The 21150-nt window shown below is 36.9% G+C and overlaps 1 protein-coding gene across 1 annotated transcript; it reads right to left on the reverse strand.

Annotated features, from left to right (window-relative positions):
- Window positions 1–65: 65 nt before the first annotated feature.
- LOC137958848 (acyl-CoA-binding domain-containing protein 4-like) lies at window positions 66–13800 on the reverse strand. Its single transcript, XM_068806025.1, has 18 exons — window positions 13517–13800; window positions 13008–13078; window positions 11585–11648; window positions 11387–11458; window positions 9907–10095; window positions 9726–9803; window positions 9387–9497; window positions 9168–9234; window positions 8821–8882; window positions 6187–6326; window positions 5444–5570; window positions 5214–5328; window positions 4845–4933; window positions 4030–4113; window positions 3771–3956; window positions 3323–3478; window positions 2286–2345; window positions 66–380 (listed from the first exon to the last, which is right to left on the reverse strand). Exons 1-18 carry the CDS (start codon window positions 13673–13675, stop codon window positions 201–203), a joined length of 2010 nt encoding a protein of 669 aa, XP_068662126.1. The 5' UTR covers window positions 13676–13800; the 3' UTR covers window positions 66–200.
- Between the last annotated feature and the right edge of the window lie 7350 nt (window positions 13801–21150).

The following is a 21150-nucleotide window of genomic DNA, read 5'->3' on the forward strand; positions in this document are numbered from 1 at the left end:
CATTGACATGCTGCACTGCTAGAAACGATACCTGAACAACTACTAACTGTTATATGCTTCATGGCTTCAAAAACTGAAACATCATCGATCTCTTTATTTGCCATCATTTGAAAGAACTGAATAAATGGATAAGAAAAGGAAAGAAGGCTACTCATGGATTTATAGTAGGCATTATTCACGGTCTACTAACAATTTCAACGTTACGACTTCTGAGAAGAGGGTGATCCTGCAAGCCAACCCCACACACCACCTGAGTTCTGCTTCTCTTTTGCCGTCAAAGCGGCTTCTTCAGAGGCAGCTTTTTGCCGCTGCAGCAGCTCAAGTTCCTTTTGCAACGTCTCCATATTCTGTAACTTCTGTCTCAACTCAGCAACGTCAACCTGAATGGGGAGACTTTTAACTTTCAGTTGTCTGTAGCAAAAAAAATTTCGACAGAATAGACAACATAGATCTTATACATTTAGCAGCAATTAGGTACGTGTCCAAGCAGAAGCGAGAATTGTAAGCGTAGTAAAACAGAGAATGGGGAAAAGGATATGCCATACACACACAAGAACTGGAAGGTTTTATATTTGGAGCAAAATTATAGATGATGGGTTAGGATTGTAGGATGAGACAAGTGACAGCTGCCATAAACCAACATACAAAAACTTCTACAAACTGTCAGTCGGCAACACAAAGCAGCCTTTCAGAAAAGGATAACGAACTTAAAGTTAACATCTTAACCTATTTGACACTGACTTTGCAAGTGCATTATCCAGCCTCTTGAATAAATCAGGATACCCTTCAGTTTCTGGATTATAATATGCAGTTCAAGTCCCAACTGGAATCATAACTTTTAGCCAGGCTAGGAAAAACCACAAGCAGTGAAAAAACAAACTGCAACCAATAGACAGTAAACATCCACTGACCGTCACTCACCTGTATGTGAGATAGAACTGCCAAAAGCAGCAATAAAAGTGTTGGCTTTCTTGTAGGGTCCAGCCCCATGATGAATAGGACCCAGCCCCTCCTTAACAGAAGAGGTACAAAACAGGAATAACTAAAGGTACCCTTTTGAAAAAATAAGGTTGAAGGGATAAAGTGAACAGAGAGTTTTCTCAAGAGAGATAGCAGCAACATTGAGGAAGAGAGGAGAAGAGAAGAAAGAAAGAAGAAAAGATGGTTCCTTTTGCTAGATTTTTTTCAAGGGAAAGGTACTTTACACTGTTTTCTACAATTTTGAGGTAGGTTTCTCCACTTATATAACTCTATTTGCAGTAGAAGAACCAGATTCTAAATAAACAAATTCAAACTCGGAAACGATTTTTCTCATCCAGTTGACATTCTCCAAGCTATTGGAAGAAGTTTTTGAGGGTTTAAAATGGGATTGGAAGTGGTTTTGCTTCAAGGCTGTGAAGTATCTAGTAATTCCAATTTCAAATGTCACATTTTCTCTCCTAGACATTGTAAGCCTCAAATTTTGGGTAAAAACTTGAGAAAGATACTTTGTAATCTCTTCAATTGATAGTGGATTGCTCTTGAAGTTGCGCTGTGGTCTTTCCCATAAATTTTAAGGATTTTCCATGTCAAAATTTGGTATCTTTGATTGATTGTGTGCTGATTTTTATGGTTTGACTTTACTAATGTCCTTTAAGGTCATCTAGAATAGTTCATTTGGGTGTGCATTTTATTTGTAATGTTGTGGGTTATTAGAGATTAACTCCAATTGACACACATGGAAAATTTTGTCACGTCTTTCCCATCAAGGAGGGTCCTACATACTTACCAGGAATTACTCTCTTTGTTCCTTTTTGGCTTTACAGGAGGATGTGGGGATATCAAGTAATATACAGCTTTCAATGGCAATATGACCAAATTTTACAGAAGGATGTCTACAGGATCAAGAAGAGAAAAGCTAACTGTCAGCAAGAAAAGTCATCAAATAAACAGATGGGGCATGGTTATGAGAACATATTAAACACATTAGAATCTTCCTACCAAAGCAAGGTTTGTATGAGAGTAGTAGTGATATACCCCCACCATTGACAGCACTATGTAATGGACAAAGGTGATTTAAATAAAACACCCATTAGTACCCTGCCAAACTACATTTGTCAATCTTTCACTATTTCTTGGAAGCTCAGTTACCAATCCAAGGAAATGAAAAACAGCAAACTGAGAGTAGCATGTATCCAGCCTAATTTAACTTCCCCAAGAAAAATGGCCAGGAGCAAATACTAAGTCAACACAATTATATATTAAAGGTCTAACTAGTGAATCATAATAAGGTCTAAAGTGCAAACCTCAAGCTTAAAACACCTCGACTGCTCAGCTGCAAGCTGACCACGTACAGATTGGAGCTCCTAGAAGAACATAAAAAGATGAGAATATCAGATTGGTGAACAAAATGTAGTATTTAAATCAGTATGTGGCTAATATCCGTAAAATCAAGAATTTACGATTGTCTTTTTCCAGAATAGAGATACAGAGTGCTCAATTGGTGAATCCTGCCAAACTCTTAACATAAACAGAATGACCAGAAACAAAAGAAAAATGCTGCTGGTCAGGACAACATCATCAAGATTGAGGAAAGAAATATGTTGAAGGCACCTCAGCTTCTCAATAATATAAACCCAACAACAAACTTTTGATGTTGCTACTGACAAATGATGGAAGAATGCATGTAATGCTTGCTCAAGGCAGTCAACATTCTCATCTGCCAAAGGAATTGTACTAGTGAGAATCAACATTTATCAATCCATGTCAAAATTCTTTTAGGTTCTTATGCCATGCTCAAACCCGCAAAACTCCATTTCAAGTGATTATTAAAGCTTCAGAAATCAACATTTTGAATTGAGATCTTCCCTAACTTACTATAGTTGATCACCCCTCAATATCATTAACCAAATGGTCACGAGATCACCAGGAAGATTTTCCATTTTACAAGTTAACTCCTGAATCCAACCTGAGAAACAGTGTGTTTCCTAACGTAGGAAATGCATCTTCGTGAAGTATGTCTATACAGTCAAATACCATTATGTTCCAATCCTGCTAGGATATAAAAAAAAAAAAAGGAAAATACCTAGATCATAGCACAACATATTGCAAACATAGAGATAAACAGAAAAAAAGAGAAGTAATATAATCAAAATACTAAAAAAGGGGAAAAAGAAGTCAGAACAACAATAGCAACTGATGAAATTGGATGGAGGGAACTACACAAATAACACATTTGAGAAACTGCTGGGTAAACTTAAATGCCTTAACAAGAAGATAAGATTCAGTGATTTGATAGGATAGCATCATATGCAAGTCTAATTTTAAAGCAAATGGTGCTTACCTTGGTAAGATCTGCATTCCGTGCCTCGGCTTCAGTAAGCTCCTGCTTCAGCTGAAGAGACTGCATCTGCTCTTTGGAAAGTACTGCTTCCAACTCCTCTTTTTCAGCTTTAAGGGAAGCTACAAGTCTCTCACCACTTTCCTCACTTTTGATGTTCTGAAAAAGAAAATAGTTCTCGGTGAACGTTAAAGATAGGAACTATCCAACCAAGAAGCAAACAAAGCCACTTATCTTCAATAATAAGCAAGAAAGCCTTTACAGCATCATGAATTTAGACATTGTACAAGCTTCAAGAAAACATCTTACACTTATCAACAGTGTCCTAACCTAGCTATGTAAGTTTTTGTTTTGTGGGTCACTTTGAAAATTTGGTTTAACCACTAACAAGAAAACAAGAAAAAGAAAAGAGAGAGAGAGAAAGAAACAAGGAAATAATATTAATCTATACCACAGGTTCTGAGTCAGTGTTGTCCATTACAATTTCCCTGATCTTTCCATCATGACCTGCTTCAAATTCAGACTCCATATCCCTTGTGTTTGATGTGGGAAGAAATGCAGCAACACTATCATGGATAGGTCTCTCCATCATATTTGATTGTAAAGTTGATTTGTGACTTGGTTTCAGAACATTAACCTGCTCAGAAGGGTAGAACATCAATGAAGATATTATTAGAGAAAGAGGTTAAGTAATAAAAGTTGCTACTCACATCATTGCTGTACCTCCCATTATATCCTCCAAATGAGACAAGAATATCTTCACCATTATAGGCGCTCACAACCAAACTCAGACCCTACAGCAAAGCAGTTCTGCAGCATAAGCTACAAATAGAAAGGATATTTACCAGTAGCTAGATAGGTGGAACTGATCATTTCTCTGTATGAATTATAGAAAGGTTATTAAAATGGTAAGTGTTTTTCTCAAAAATCAAGGTAAGTCAATAACACCCCGTGCAAGGTTTCTTACTCAAGTAGAAAAATTATAACAGTTCGAATTTGATTTTCAAGAACACCTTCAAATCAGTTACCAACAACAGGTTCCAGTTCCTTGAAACTGTAGGATGCTGAGGACCATGTCTCAAATCAAATTGGATCAGTTTGCCATCACTATATTATTCTTATGACTCATAATTGTAACCAGTAAAAATTATAACTTGCCAATGGCTTTGCAGACACTGCAATACAACTGGTCTCATCAGATTTCAGAAAGGTCAATACAGTCTATACTGAAGCTTTGTATTGGATTTCTGGAGTTCTCCTAACATGGAGATCCATGATTTGGCACTTGAAAGAGGAAATTAACTCACAGTTTTCTCACTTTCTGAACCCAGGCAATCACAAGCTTGGTAAGGGTTCAATGCCCAATCTGCAATATGCTTTCTAGCAGAATAGCTAACTTAATGCTTAAAAGAACTTCTTAAATAGACCACCTAACATTGTTGATCACACAATTCCTTAATTACTTAAAAGAGGTGCAACTTCACATTATCCTTGTTGAATATGATTTTTCAGAGGAAGATGATACCTCGCTAGCAACAGGCACACGTCCTTGGACAGTGGCCACAACTGACCAAACCAATGTTGACATGTTAAGAACTACAGTTTCAGACACACCTGCAGAGAACCAGGAAGGTATTACCACTCTGAAGGGCTGCAAGTAGCCAAAAGTACAGTGCTAATACACCTGATATTTACAAAAGCTTACTGACATGCGTTCACTTTTATCCATAATGGACACTATGGCAGGAGGAACTTAAACATGATCCTTTCAATCTTGATGAAGAACGCTTTGTAGTTCAAATTTTAAAGTTTCTACCTTCAATCCTAAGAACTGAAGTGTAATTAAAAAAAAAAAAAACAGGAAAATAAGATAATCAAAAACACAGAATGTTACCACTCTTATTATCACCCCCTCCCACAATGAACCAGTTCTCGCCTATCGTGACACCAGCATGCCCAGCCCTTGGTGATGGAATCTCACCCTGTTGTGCTGGTCTTGTCCATTCCATCTACACCAAAACCGTTTCCATTTAGTATTCTACTAGTAAAGCTTTTCTCTCTAGTTTGACATTTAAATAGATATACTTAGAGAAATTTTAAAAAATATAGAGAAGGGTCACTCACACTCTGTAGGTCAAGTACATGGAGATCATTAAAGCATGTGGCATGTGAACCACCACCAAAGATTAGAAGGTATCTCTCTGCATGTACTGCAGCAGTATGGTCAGACCTTGGAGAAGGCCGTAATCCACTGAGAAATAAAGCAAAGAAAAATAGGATCAGATAAAAGCAATAATGAACATTAAGTGCTAATAGTCACTAAAACCTTTTTGCTACTTAAAAAAGTCTACATAAAGGTCTGTTTTACTTCAAAAAAAATTTGTGCCAGACATGTTATGAACTTCCAAATGCTAATTTTTTTTATCACTTACACTAAACCCAGATTATACAACCTTGCTCTTCCAAAGGCCGTTTTTAGACTAGGAGAATTTGTATAATTTTATACGTCTATGTGAGTGTATATGTGCGTGTGTTTGTGTGTGCAAGAGACAGAGAGAGAGAGAAAAGCAAAGGGCATCATATGTACACACTTTTACTTCACATATACAATGCTGTAATTATCATTTAAACATATCAATTCAGTCATTAGTGATTTGAAACAACATAAGGAGCCAAATAAAGAATCAAAGAAAATTAAGAGAAAATAGGAATTTTCAGTAAAAATCAAGCTCGCGAGAAGAATTAGATTGACTGGCAAAATTGTGTCATTAAACTTTTAAGTTGCATAATTCAGGCAGGAAAATAAAGTGGCAAAAGAGTCATCTGTGTTGGGTAAAAAGAGCTCAAAGCTTTCCAGAAAGACTCACATGGCATCAATATCATCCCATGTCATGGTTTCCAGGTCAAGAATGTGTAGATCATTCAAAAGAGATCTCTTGGCATCTTGACCACCAAACATGACTAAACTTGTACCAACTAGTGTAACTGACTGACCACCTCGAGACACCTGAAATAAAAATACCAAGCAACTAATGGGTACCATAATTAGGGAAAACAATCCTAATAGCTCCCTTATATTTCAAAAGTTAACAAATACGAAATGCAGTTAAGAGATTACAGACCAAGAGGTACTGAAAATTTTAGCAAAATGAAGAATGACTAAACGTACAAAAATTCAAATAAATGAATTATATATAACCACCAAATGTAATACATAGATAGAAAATGCAAATTATTCCTAAACGCTCATTCTTCTCATAACTGCTCTCAGACCAGGTTCACAGCAGGATATCAAGAATTATTGTCCACAACAAAAGTGACCGTATTAATCAGTTTGCATGGACCAAAAGAGTAGACATCACATTTTGGTAACATATCGAATAATGAATATAAAAAAGCAAATATCTCATGTCTAGACCAAGGAGCTATTGTACAATGGTGATCTAGACCCAGTCACAAGGCCTCACGACTTGGTATCTTATGAACCATTTTTTTGAGCTCTCTCCACATAATTAGGTCAAAATAGTTACTATAAATTTCTCTGGAGATGAATATTAGTTTCCTCATGTTAAGAGACACCCACGTGTGTAGGGGTAGCATGGCTAATAAATAAGGAGAACTTTCATAGAGATGACATAAAATTGTATTTATGCAAGCTGGTATATGTCATCCTTATGTTTTTTTTTCCTTTTGAAGCATGTAACCCTAAGTGCATCGTAGTCATTGTACTCACCTTCACACAACTATAAATACAACCTCAAGACATGGGGTAGAACATTTAAGCTTCTTCCTCTTGGCTCAAATTCGTCCTTACACCTCTCTCTTTTCATTCTCTTTCTCTCCCTTGGTTTCTTCTCTCCTTTCTCCCAAGAGCTAGAGTTTCTCTCTCTTCTCCTTCCTTTGAGACCTTTTGTGTTTATGTATTGGCCCTAGAAATCAACATGGTATCAAAGCAGGCAAATATCTAAGATGGAAAAGGAGAAGAAGATGGAGAAGAAAAGAAAGAATAAGAAGAAAAATAAAAAAGAGGAGTTTCTCATTTTTTCCTTTAGTCTTCTTTCACAATTCCTATTTTTCATTGGATTTCGCACTCTTACTAGAATGTTCATATAGCAAATTATATACCGTAGGAAAGATCTTTGAGTCTAGTTTCCAACTCAAAAAGAATCATTGAAATCAGATTTTTCTAGAAAAAAAAATCAACATCTGAAGCATCAAAGGTCAAGCAGCATAAAAGTTTCGTGTAGCAACAGAAAGTCTCAACTTCCTGAACGGTTTGTACCAACATTTCCCATTTTTGTTTCTTATTCCAGTTACTGGTGGATGACTAATAAGGCCAAGGCTGAAGTAACTCCATCATCAATAAATTGACTTGTTAAAACTGCCAAAGGATCTGTTATAAGTCAACTCATCAACAATGTCAATTGCTGCCTTGGAACACAATGAAAAAGTACCATTTGAAGGTTGACCACGTCATGTGATGAAGCACCATGAAACTATAAGTTTGGGGAATACAAGATGGTGGGAGCATAACACTTCTGAAGGTTTTTGCTGGATTTTAATGTGGGAAGACGAAAAGTAGAAGAGAAAGTGGTTTGTCAAAAGAAAATGAAAGAAAGGGGAATATTTAGTCATGAAAATGAGAATAACTTGGTTTCTCTTCAAGGGAAACTGATATCCAAAATTTTCATGAGCAAGATGACTGATTTGGGTTGAATTGGGACTAACCTACTCCTAGCCATCCTTCACATACAAGTAGTTCACAACAAGAGGTTAGTGGGACCGACATGCAATGCGCTCCCTTAAAATGACTCATAAATCACAGAAATGTCTTTATCTCCTTCAACAAACATCAACAAAGTTTCTCTCTTAAGCCCATTCAGAGGCTTACTCATTCTGGCCCTAGCCCATGTAGGGGCCAAGGACACTTAAACCCACACTATTACAATATAATTCACCCTAATCGCAATGAAACATAAAACTATCCTACCAACAAGAATCCTAAGAAGATCTCAAAGAGCTTATGGGTAAACCCATCCATCCTCCCAAGATTACCTTTCATGCACTTTTCCTCAGTCTAGTGGAGGATTTATTCATGCACTTGTGCACATTTCCTTTTCTTAGAGAGAGAGAGAGAGAGAGAGAGAGTTGGAAACTTAAAAAATTTTCATCCTTAAACAAATGTACCAATGAGAAAACTGCAACACCAAAAGACCCATTAAAAGAGAGTCTATGCATGTCATTCGAAGAGGGTGATAATTGTCAAACGCCTAGCCAATACAACCTAAAAGACCGGTCTGTTAAGTGCGGAAAGCCAAGTACCTTACCCATCAGTGGTGGACGGAACCACCTAGCTCTGAAAATAACAATATATATTGCTTAAACCTTTTTCAATATAAAAAATCAATGTCTATTTTTGAGGTATTTTCTCATTTAAACAGGGAAACTAAATTTATTCAACATGATAGTTCTCACAATGAAAATCAAGTTCCAAAAAATACCGGTGCCTTTCCATATGTCCTTAAGTTGGACCAAGTCCAAGTGTGGGGGTCGAATTCCTTCACTGCAAGAGTAAATCCAAAACACAACAAACTTGAATTACAACAATCTACCATAAAGCAACAAATTATACTTCTGAATGCTGTGATTACTTTCAGGAGGAAACCACTTCCTAGCAGAAGATGGTGAAACTAATTGTTCATGGGCATCAGAATGAATAATGTCTGAGAGGCTAGGAGATGGTTTCCACCAAGAAAAATTAAAAAGAAAAGAAAAAAAATATCCAGACCAAATTATTTCAGCCAGACCAAATCCTGAGAAATCAATTATAGCGAGAACAATTTAAAACCTGTAACAGTCTCAGAAGGATCTTTTGTGTGTCCAGCAATAGAAAGAATCTTACTTCCCCATGCTACCTGCATAAAATATGAAATAATTAGACAAACCAATAAAAGAATGGAACAGAACTATATAGTTGCATTATAGCTAGAGCATATGCCAGTAACTATCAGGACATCGCTCCTACAAAAAGACCACAACTGAAAAAGTGAAGGTCACTCATGCTTACCAAAGAGTGGCCAGCACAGGGAGCCAATGACACTAGGGATAACGACTCCGAAGGCTCAGCAGCTACCTTGGCATCCACTTTGGACCATGTCAAGGTTTTCAAATCCAGAACCTGAAATCATCAAAACATATGTAACAGTTCACCTAAAAGGAAGAAAAGGAAGTAGTAGAATATGAGGGATTAAACATAGCGTTTCTAAAAAACATGCCTGTGATTTGGTCATATAGATTAATCTTTTTTCATTGTTCCAGTATATTTTTTTAATTTTCATTGTACTTTATGCATCTAAATGGACTCAGTTAGGAGCAAAGCATAGAGAAGCCTTCTGTGAAAACATACCTGGAGGTCATTAAGATAGCGACCATTATGGTTTCCCCCAAAAACATACATCTTATCCAGAATTACGGCTGCTCCGTGCTGCAAACATGCGAAGTCACATTAAGGGGCACAGAAAAATAGTGAAAATAGTAACCATTCTTAAAGGGATAAAAATCATAGTAAGTGGGCAAAAATCAAGTACTTCGTATCGTGCTTTAGGTCGCTGGCCTGATACAGACGGTGCAATCCATTGATCATATATTTCAACTGAACCCAGGCCCTCCAAGACAACATCTTTGTCCTGAGTCTCCAGACTCCCATTTTCTGCAGAAATAGTCTTTGGCTCTGGAAGTGAGCTCCCATTTGGAGTAACAGATTCCAGCCTTGAATGCTGAAACAGAATGTAAATCTACCCATTAAAGAGCATGCTAAGAAAATAGGTGTGTTAAACTTTCACTTACCAAAGAAGTTAAAATAGTACATTCCTATGCATGAGATACAAGCGCAATTCATATTATAGCTGTTGGATTTTTGGATTGAGCCCGGTTCCATCCCAAAATAACTAGCCACTTAGGAGGCTTATTGCTCAACCTTATAACCTATTAATTTTTCTTCTCATTTTTCAATGTCAGATTTTTTCCTTCTCAACACTCTCTTCACGTCAAAGCTTACACATAACAGGCCCGAGATGTGGGCACAAACCCTCTAACAGGTACACAAACTCCTTCATGGAGCCCACAACACACAAACTCTTACCTTATGGAGCCCACAACTAGGGGTGGCATCAAGCCAAAGTAGCTCGCAAACTGTTTGAGCTCAACTCAAAAAAAGGTCGGCTCAATTCAGTTTTTACTTGAGCTCGGCTCGAGCTCAAACTTGAAATAAGGCATGTTAAATATAACAAATCAAGCTTGAGATTTTCCAAGCTCGGCTTGTTAGCATAGATTTTTTTATGAAAATACCCATGACTCTAATTGCTCTCGTCAATTCCCTTTTTAGTTGGTTGATAGTTGCTCTTTTTTACGTCAAACCTCAAAGATGATCGATCGTTCAACCCTTTTGGGTCCCTCAACATCTAATATTGTTGTTTGCCAATGGAATAAACACTATTAATGGGGTGTTTGCTCTTTCTTTTAGCTGGTTATTATACATTAGTATGCTCTATTGCAAAGTCTTGGACTCCTCTGTGATAGCTTGCACTTCAACGGTACTAAGTTCATCACAATATTCTCTTTATTTATTTTTATTTTTGTAGTTTTAAATGTAGGTTGGAGCTCGAACCCGGCACGAGTTCGAGCTCAACCTCGGTTAAAATTTTTGGGCTCGAGCTGAGATCGAGTTCAAAGTATTCAGATCAAGTCAAAACTCGAACATATGCAGGTTCAAGTTTAGCTCGACTCAATGCCACCCCTACCCACAACACACAACTAACCTGGTTAGAACAAACTGGATCTTAGCCCACACAAACAACCTACTCTGATACAATGTTGAGTTTTTGGTTTAGTCTGATTTCATCCCAAAATAACTAGTCACTTAGGAGGTTTATTCTCCACCTTATAACCCATTAACACTCAATAATAACTTTTGACAAGATGGTTGCACACTGATTGAACATCAAAAGCTTGCATGGATAAATCAACCAATTCTCAATCTTTATAGAAAAACAAAAACATGCTACTCACATTCATCTCCACATCTACAACAGGCTCAACAACAAACTCAGGAACTCTTGAGTACCAGGCTGGATCTTCTTCCTATTGCAACAAAAACACAAAATATATATATATATAAGATAAGTTTTTAGACATAAAATATAAAACTGAATTACAAATATTAGAACCAAATTTTACAACACAAATTGGTCATCTTCTTAAGAATACCTCTAAGATTTTCACAAAGAGGCGCATAGCTTCTGCAGAAGCCATGTTTCCAAGTCCATGCCAACTGTTAAAAAGAAACATTATTTAATCGAAATGACAACTCCTAAGAGCGCAAATAAGGTTTTTAGAGGAAAGTGAAATATAATCACTAGAACTGTAAACAAGTGCCTTAAAATTCAAGATGTTAGTTGATTTTCATTTAAGCCCTTTTTTCCCAAATTAAATTTGTTACAATCTATTAATTTTTGCTGTACATAGTTTTCAGCCTTTTTGTCCCTAAAGGAAAACAATGTTTCAATATTCATACGACATCTGACCAAAATAGATAAAAGACTAGAAAGAACCTTAAAGGAGTAATGAGCAAAGGACTTAACTGTTGAAACCAATTAAAAGCACAGACGGCTCAGATATGCTAATACTTAATCCTATTATTACCCAAAAAAGATTTTGTCAGTCCTGGAAGCTAGATACAAAAGCAGGATAGGCAGTCACTCATGACAGTTATTCTTGATAGAGAGTTGCTCATGTGTTGTGTGGCCAGCAAATATGAACTACAATGCACCAAGAGGTTCAATTGAATGTGGTAGTTATATAGCTACAAGAATACTTCTGATGGGGTTAGTAGTATTGAGGAAGGAAAATTAAATTCAGAATTATGATTATTCAAAGAGCGTGAATTCAGTCTAATCGTCTAGCAAAATAATGATTGAGTTTAAGAAAAATCCTTTTAACAACGCTGAAAAATATTATTAAACTGATACAGGGGTCTGAATCATTGGCTTGATAGACTAACTATGTCATTGTTCATGAAAGCTATGAGGATGTGCCTGCTTCTCTAGTCCACCAGTAAAGTAAAGGAGGTGGGGGAGGCTTAAAGACATACATAGACTGATGGATATAGGCAAGAGGTCAAAAAAATGGCTTGGTCTTATACCATGAAGTTAGCTAGTCCAGTAAGTGGAGCATTGGCCAAAAATGCAGATTTCCAGGATCCTATGATGAAAACCGTTACTGAATTGGTATTATAAGACCCAAGACCTATAACACAAAGCTCATCAAGCTGCATGGATTTTCCTTGTAAATAGAACAGCCAAACACTGGTTGCTATCAGTACTTGAAGCTTCTTAAATCACTTTAACATTTGTAAATCAGAAGAAAGCTCAAATCCTCCTCAAATGAGGCAACATTTTACGTGTCAGTTGATATTATGCTAACTGTTCCATATGCCCTGAAGCTAAATGGGCATCCGTCTAGGCATAAAAGGCCCCCTTCCTTCTTTCAGACAGGAAAAATAATTCAGAACATGTACCCTACTTATACTGTAAAAGACAAAGATAATGATGACAAGGATAGTAATAGAAAAAAAATATTAATAAGATAAATAACACTCATTTTATATAGCATCATTAAATCTATAGATTACCTCGTCCATTTGCTGTGCTCCACAGGATTCCAGGCACGAGGTTTCGGAACAGTACAAGGTCCTACTGTCGCCTGCACCAATAAATGTGACTGACCTATTAGATTGGATGTTCAACAATTCCACGAGAGTCCAATTACATGACCTACTACCAGCACATTGTTGACAATCTCAGCAAAGACAAGTATCTAACTAAAGGCCTTAATGCATGGTCTAGGAGAATGAGCTTGTTTGCTGGATCATCGGGAGTCAGAACACAGACGAAAAAAGTCGCCATTTATCAAACAAACTTTACATAACTATGCGTAGATCTACCATCAGAGGCAGCAGATCAATTTCCTCCAGCAATAATCGTCACAATAAAGCCCCAGACAGGCCCCAATTTTAAGATAACGCTCAAAACACTTAGATCTCAACTGTTGTCTGAATGAGGAAATCGAGACCTCATGAATTTATGAAAAAGGACAGCAGATCTGTGAACGATTCAAACGAGTCACGGTTCACGTGCTTACTTGCTGATACAAGCCGTAAAGCAAGAGTGCTACATCGTTGTTGAATTTCGAAATCGCGCCTTTGCTGGAATTCGGAGATCCACCAAAGCCAGCGTATAATGCAGCAGCGTAGAATCTTTCTGGATAAGCGAGGCCAGAGCTTGCCCTCGCCATCGCCATGAACTGAAATTAGAATGCAGAGAGGTGAGGAGTTCTGGAGGAAAAGAAGCCCGGCAGCTGTTTAAAGGTCCTGGGTGGGTACAGACACGTTTACGAAAGTGTTTGCTTCTGTGACTACCTGGGAAGTCAAATGAACAGAACGAAAATGTTGCGGAACCGACGATGATATTAAAGGGCAGAACCAGGCAGAATACGCCGACCCGGGTCCTCCTGTCATCGTGCTCGCACGGTTGACCCTGTTTAGGCATGTGATGAGCGCACCGAGTCATTAGACGTCCCACCTACTGGACCCGTTTGGAGCCTAATGGCTTCTCTAAATCGGTACTAAATGTTTCCATTTTTTTGAAATATTTATTTTAATACTTTAAGAATTTTTAACATAGAGAGGGTGCCAACATCTCTACTTTCTCTTCAAGCAAGGGCATAGGAAGGGCAGGCCCCTTCTCGAAGCATGTTGGATTGAAGGGGGAAAAGATGGGCCTAATTCTCTAGTGAGATGGTGATTGGTCCCTCTTATATTTTTGTTTTTCACTTGTAGGGTAGGTAGGGCCTTCTTAGTTCCCACTTTGATGCACTAGGTTCAAGAGAATTGTTCCAATACAAAAGGAAACTCTATTTCACAAAAAAATAAGAGATGAAAGAGGGTAGGAGGAGCCCCTCCCTTTTGTCCCACCTCATTTCATCATGAGAGAGAGAGAGAGAGAGAGAGAGAGAGAGAGAGAGAGAGCAAAAGATGGAACATCCTCATCTTCTCTTAGGTCACAGGACGTAGGATTCCGAAGGTTCCTCATTAACCGAGAGTTGACTCTCTTCTTGATTTTGATGATAAAAAAACTTAATTGAGTTACAAATTACTAATCTAGTATTTCTTATACTTTTCCCTCAAGAGACATCAATTTTAAGGTCTAAACCATTGAACCAATACAAGTTTATCAAATACCTCAAGTTCCATGGAATGTTAAATAACTCTTGAAGAAAAAACCTTTAGAAGATGAAGAAAAAGTAAAGACTAGAGTTTTAAGAACCACTAAGAAAAAACAAGAACTCAGTCTATGTAAAAGAGCAGTCTATTTCTTCCAAAACTTAAGGTACAATGCAAAATTTTAAGTCATAAAACATATTTTGCATTCAAACATGGTTTTGATAAATGCATACATACATTTTATATAGGTCAAAATTTATTAAGATCATTAATTCCCATCTTTTTAAAAATCTACATAGTGAAATGGCACTAGAATGATCAATCAGCATTTACCAATGATCGATCAACTAGAAGTGCACAAACCAAAAATATAAAGCATGATCGATCAACCAAGATTGATTGATCGATCATTTAGAATATGGCTAACATGTGCCATAAAGCATGATTGATCAACCCATTAGGACTTATCATTCAATAATATCCAGGCAAAGCAAATTCATGTTGATTGATCAATCGACATTAGAGACTGATCGTTCATACAGAACTTTGTCAGTCAAGGACAAAGCATGATCCATCATAACAATGTCATTCATCAATCACACTTGCAATGTATTGCTAGTGGATATTCTAATTGATCGATCATACTTGTATTGCATTGCCATTGTGGATTCCTATTGATCAATCATGTAATGTGCATTGATTGATCAACTTAAAATGTCAAACCCAATGTGAAGATATTGATCGATCATACCATCGATCAATAAGTTACGTTTTGACAGAAAATAGTTGTTACACACGATTGATCGATCATCCACTTTATACTAATCAATCAATGTAAACTCAAGGTTTTGCAAACGGACAAAAAAAAAAAACTAGTTTGACTTTGGCAACTTATTTGTGAGAGTTTGACTGAACGCTTCAACCAAGACCCCTATTGATACTATTTCTATTATTTAGGGAAACTTAAGAGATAAGTTATGATCCCTAATATTCCTAATTACATAAATCATGATTATCCAAATCTACACAAATCAAAGAAGGATAAATCAAGGAAGATTGCCAAATTTTCTAACTCATGAAGGATTCCAACTCGTGTGATGACTCATCATGCCACCTCACGTGGTGACTCATCATGTCGGCTCGTGTGGTCATGGTGGGTCCTACCTTGTAACATGTTACAATGACTATAATGCCTTTAGGTTAACAACCTTACAAGAGAATAAACAAAAATAAACAAGTAATTACATCTTCATGTAATATTTATGAGAAGTCTTCTTATTTACTAAGATGCCACCTCTTGGACGTGTGGGTTTGAGCCTATCTTCTAACACCTAGTAAGAGTGAGAAGAGACAAGAAACATTTTCAACACTCCCCCTCAAGCTCGGAGGTAATGGTACTGATCCCAGTTTGAAATAAATAACATAGACGTAGTAATAAGTTCCTCCGTCATGGTGTCCCAAGGATAAGTACTACACCAGGGACAAACTCTCAAAGGGTATAAATGGGAGATAAGTCAAAACCTACCTCAAATTATTTTGAACAAATACAATGATAATAATGACTAAAAAGGGTAATGTCTGTCATTCACATAATAGAGATAAAAAACCCAAGGGTACCAATAAAAAGTTTCAAAGGACTTAAAAACACCACATAAAAAAAGGACCAACCAAAGCAAAACTCCAAAAAGAATTGGTCGAAAGGGTACGTGAGAGTGAAATAAAATATGATAGGAGAAAGGTTGGCAAATAACAAAAGGGTAATGGGTAACGAGGAAGAAAAGGTGGAGAAGTCGGGGTCATCGTGTGCTTTATTTTCCTAAGGAATTCAAATTCTTCATCAAACGAACCAATGTTAACAACAGTCAGCAAATAATGAATCCAAGGCAAGCAACTGAGGAGTTCTTCGCCAGTAATAATGTCACAATCAAAAAGATATAATAGCAACAACGGAAATGGGACAAGGTTCAAATAACATGTTCCAAATAATGAAAGTCCTTATGAGTAATAAGGACACATGAAATCATTTGTAGCAAGTACATCCTTGAATAAGGAAGATGTGCACCAAATAATAAGCACAAACCAAGTAATAAGCTGCCAATAATCCAAGGTAATAATCAAGTCAAAGTCAAGGATCCAAGTCAAGAGTGAGTCAGCCCGTGTTAAAAAACCGAGTTACGTTGAGTCAATGTCTGACCAATATAGCCAAGTCGTGGGAGGAGTCAGTAGAGTACTCAGAACCCAGACAAGTATAACAAAGACAAAGAGCAAGTGGACCAAGTCAAGCTGACTCGAGTCCGAGTTGAGTTAAGTCAAGACCAAGTCGAGTTGTTGGTCCTTAGATTCGACAGAGTGACTCAGTACCAGAAGAATAGTAACTCGGCTCCTGAAGAAGCATAATTCAGCAGCAAGAATCGACAATAGTAAAGACATATAACTCGATGGGATCAATTAGAAACAGAAACAACTGGCGCAATGGTGTTGATATATGGAAAAGAGAAATATTTCATTTACTTATTATAATCAGAGTACATTAACCTCTATTTATAATAGAGAAAGGTAGTAGAGTCCAATTACAATAAACTTACCTTTGTCCCAATTACACCCAAACTCTAACACTTAAAGATAAGTCCTAGCATAATTAAATAACTCAATATAAATAGAAGACAAACATAACTCAAACTAGAACTCTTCTTTGAGGACGTGACTATAAGAGAAAGATGCCAACTCGTGGCTATCTTTGTGAGCCCCACTTGATCTTCTAACAGGCTTGTGGTTATCTTTGTGAGTTCTTCTTGATCTTCCAACTTATGTGATAAGGATGTTAGCTCATGGTAATCACAGTGGGTCCTACTTCTTATGTGTTTGGGCCCATCATACAATACTCTTAGATATGTGGGTCTTCCTTGGTCGTGTGGCACATTTTACAATACTCTTAGAAATGTGGGTCTTCCTTGGTCATGTGGCCCATCTTACAATACTCTTAGATATGTGGGTCTTCCTTGGTCATGTGGCCCATCTTACAATACTCTTAGATATGTGGGTCTTCCTTGGTCATGTGGCCCATCTTACAATACTCTTAAATATGTGGGCCTTCCTTGGTCATGTAGCCCATCTTACAATACTCTTAGATATGTGGGCCTTCCTTGGTCATGTGGCCCATCTTACAATACTCTTAGATATGTGGGCCTTCCTTGGTCATGTGGCCCATCTTACAATACTCTTCGATATGTGGGCTCTTCCAACATTCCCCCTCAAGCTGGGGGTGAGAGAACATCATGAACTCCCAGCTTGCTGCAAATGATGGATAAGATTTTTTTGTATAAAATGACAATCCTTCATATCTTCCAATACTCCCCCTCATGCTGGTGGTTTTTCCAGTCCTCCTTTGGTTTTCCATGAGGAACAATTGGCATAAGATAAGTGAGAGTAAAATCACTCCAAGTCGAATGATAGTGCTTCGGGCACACTCCTATCTTTTGTAGGTAGTGGGTCTATACGCACTGCTCAAAAGTGCAATAAAACTCCTCCATCACCATGTCCCTCCACAGGACAACGACTCTCATGTGGTAGGAGTAATAAATGTCAATTCAGGGGGGGTATAACATAGGTATAGTAATAAGCTCTTCCATCACAGTGATGTAACATAGATGTAGTAATAAGCTCGTTCATCACTGTGCCCCAACCTGGGCACCGACTCTCACGGGTAGTAGATGTAGTAATAAGTTCCTCCGTCATGGTGATATAACATAGATACTCAGACCACCTCTTCTTCAATAATAATGTCTCATCCAAAGAGACACAATAGTTGCAGTTGAAATGGGTTTAGTCCCATATAACACGACCATCTTCCAACAAATATAACACGAACCAAAATAATAAACTTTGTAAAAGGACCCATGAAATAATCCAATCTAAAAATTTTTTCTTAGATGCACAAGCTTCATTTGTGCTCCCCCTTTCGTGAATATTTTGGTCACATAAAACTTATCCACAACATATGGAATAAAATACCTCTTTCTTGTACTTCTTCTACTTCTCCCCCTCAAGCTGGGAGGTAATGACAGTGACCCCAGCTTAAACCAAATATCATAGATGTAGCAATAAGCCCAAATAACATAGATGTAGTAATAAGGCCTCAAACTAGGGAGAAGTGAGATATTTTCCTGATATAGCAACTCAAAAAGTGATTCAAAACAATTGACTTAAATTCGGATTTTTCAATGCAACAGGATACCAGCATGACCTTTGATTCTTTCAATGCAAATATATCTTTAAATATAAATCAGATTGACATAAAATTTTCTCCTTATGAAACTAGACTTAAATAAACTTCATTCAAGTATAAATTCTCTTCATAAAATATTATCAAAATATAAATAATCTGATAGATTTTGGTCTTTGTAATCTAGCCGAACTAAGTATTGTTTCTCCTTTTGCCATGCATGATAATTGACTCTTCCAAGATCAATATCTCCTTATAAAAAACTCAAATCGAGAATTTGTTGAATAGGTAAGAAAATAGACTTACAAATATTTATTTTGATATGTATATATATATCCATATAAAGTCTCGTTCTTGATAGCATAAAATACCTCGAAAGTTGAAGCTTTCTACTGCTGCTCGAACCTCTTTTGCAATCTGACCTTCTTTGTATCAAATATCGATTTTTTTTTTTGTAGATAACTCAAATAGAGAATTTGTTGAATAAGTAAGAAAATAGACTTACAAATATTTCGTTTGATATATAATTCTCTATATAAAGTCTTGTTCTTGATAACATAAAATACCTCGAAATTTGAAGCTTTCTGCTGCTACTCGAACCCTTTTTTTCTCAATATGATCTTTGCTGCTTCAAATATTGATTTCTCTTTGTAGATAACTCCGATTGGAAAAAAATAGTTTTTCCTTAGAAAGTAGACTCGAATATCTTTTCATCAATATTTAATTTTCAATATGAAAAGCTCAATATAGAGGTGAAAAATATAAAACAACTAACAGGGGTAGGGGCTGAAAAAAATAAATACGAACCCTAATTGCTAGAGATAATAGATTAGAAAAAGGACCTCATTATCTCTGTGGGCTGACCAAGTCAACTCACCTAACCTTTGCTGATACCATGTTGAATTTATGGAAAAGAGAAATACTTCTTTGACTTATTATAATCAGAGTACATGAACCTCTATTTATAATAAAGGAAGGTAGTTGGTTCCAATTACAATAAAACTATATTTATCCCACTTACACCCTTAAACTCTAACACTTAAAGATAAGTCCTAATATAATTAAATAACTCAATTTAAATAGAAGACAAACATAACTCAAACTAGAACTCTTCTTTGAGGACGTGACCATAAGATAAAGATGCCAGCTCGTGGCTATCTTTATGGGTCCCACTTGATCTTCTAACCGGCTTGTGGTGATCTTTGTGAGTCTTTCTAGATATTCCAACTTATGTGATAAGGATATTAGTTTGTGGTAATCATTGTGTATCATACTTCTTATGTTCTTGGGCCCATCTTATAATACTCTTAGATATGTGGGCATTCCTTAGTAGTGTGGTCCATCTTACAATACTCTTAGAAATGTGGGTCTTCCTTGGTCGTGTGACCCATCTTACAATACTCTTAGATATGTGGGTCTTCTTTGGTCGTGTGGCCCATCTTACAATACTCTTATATATGTGGGCTCTTCCAAAAAATGGTTGTTGAGTGCTTCCAGAAATCAATCGACAATAATATTTAGTATCAATCAACGAGATTATCAGGACAGATTGTTTGATCTTTTCGGATTGACAACAATAATCCAACTAAGTGTTGCTACACATATCAATCCAACTTTCCCAGGCTAAGCATCTACAACTTCTAGAATGATGGGAATGAAGAATGCACCAGGTTGGGCAAGATCAACTCAAAAAGACGTCCATGCTGGATGAAAGAGCACTGGGCGACGTCCAACATGAATGAGATCTGGAGATAAGCTAGCCAGCCGAGCAGATAGAGTTTTCATTTAAGATAATAGCAACAAAGATACCAAAAAATCCAAACTGAGTCAAACCAATTCTTTGTTCCACTTCTAGAAATAAGTCAATTGAGATAAATCAACAGTAATTCGGATGGTTCCCGAATGAAGAGGCCAACAAGCTAGATATAGCAGCAACAAAAAATAATAACAATGACATTAGATAAGGAAACAAAAAGAACAACTTCCCAAACGAATCAGAGAACCGACAACTTGGGAAGGAAATGCATTTCTCACAAAAATAGACGATTGCCAATGATCCTTTGATTGAGCTGAATCAATCAGAACCGATCATGTATAATCAGTAGAGAACGATAGGAACAATCTGGGTGAGACAATGGAAGACTTCCAAAAATAAAAACACGTACCAACAGATTGTAACAGAGACGTCTAGACAACAATGAAAAATGAAAATTTTTTGTTGTCATGGAGATACTTATCTGAGACGTTCAAACAACAAGATCAATGCTGGCACAGGAGACAGTACGACTTCCTACAACCAACAGATGACAACAAGCAAGTAGGTCAAACAGA

The sequence above is a fragment of the Aristolochia californica genome, unplaced genomic scaffold (genome assembly GCF_029961685.1).
Source record: "Aristolochia californica isolate CCGP_79_NKW_82.1479 unplaced genomic scaffold, dmAriCali1.0.hap1 SCAF_3, whole genome shotgun sequence".
Taxonomy (NCBI): Eukaryota; Viridiplantae; Streptophyta; class Magnoliopsida; order Piperales; family Aristolochiaceae; genus Aristolochia; species Aristolochia californica.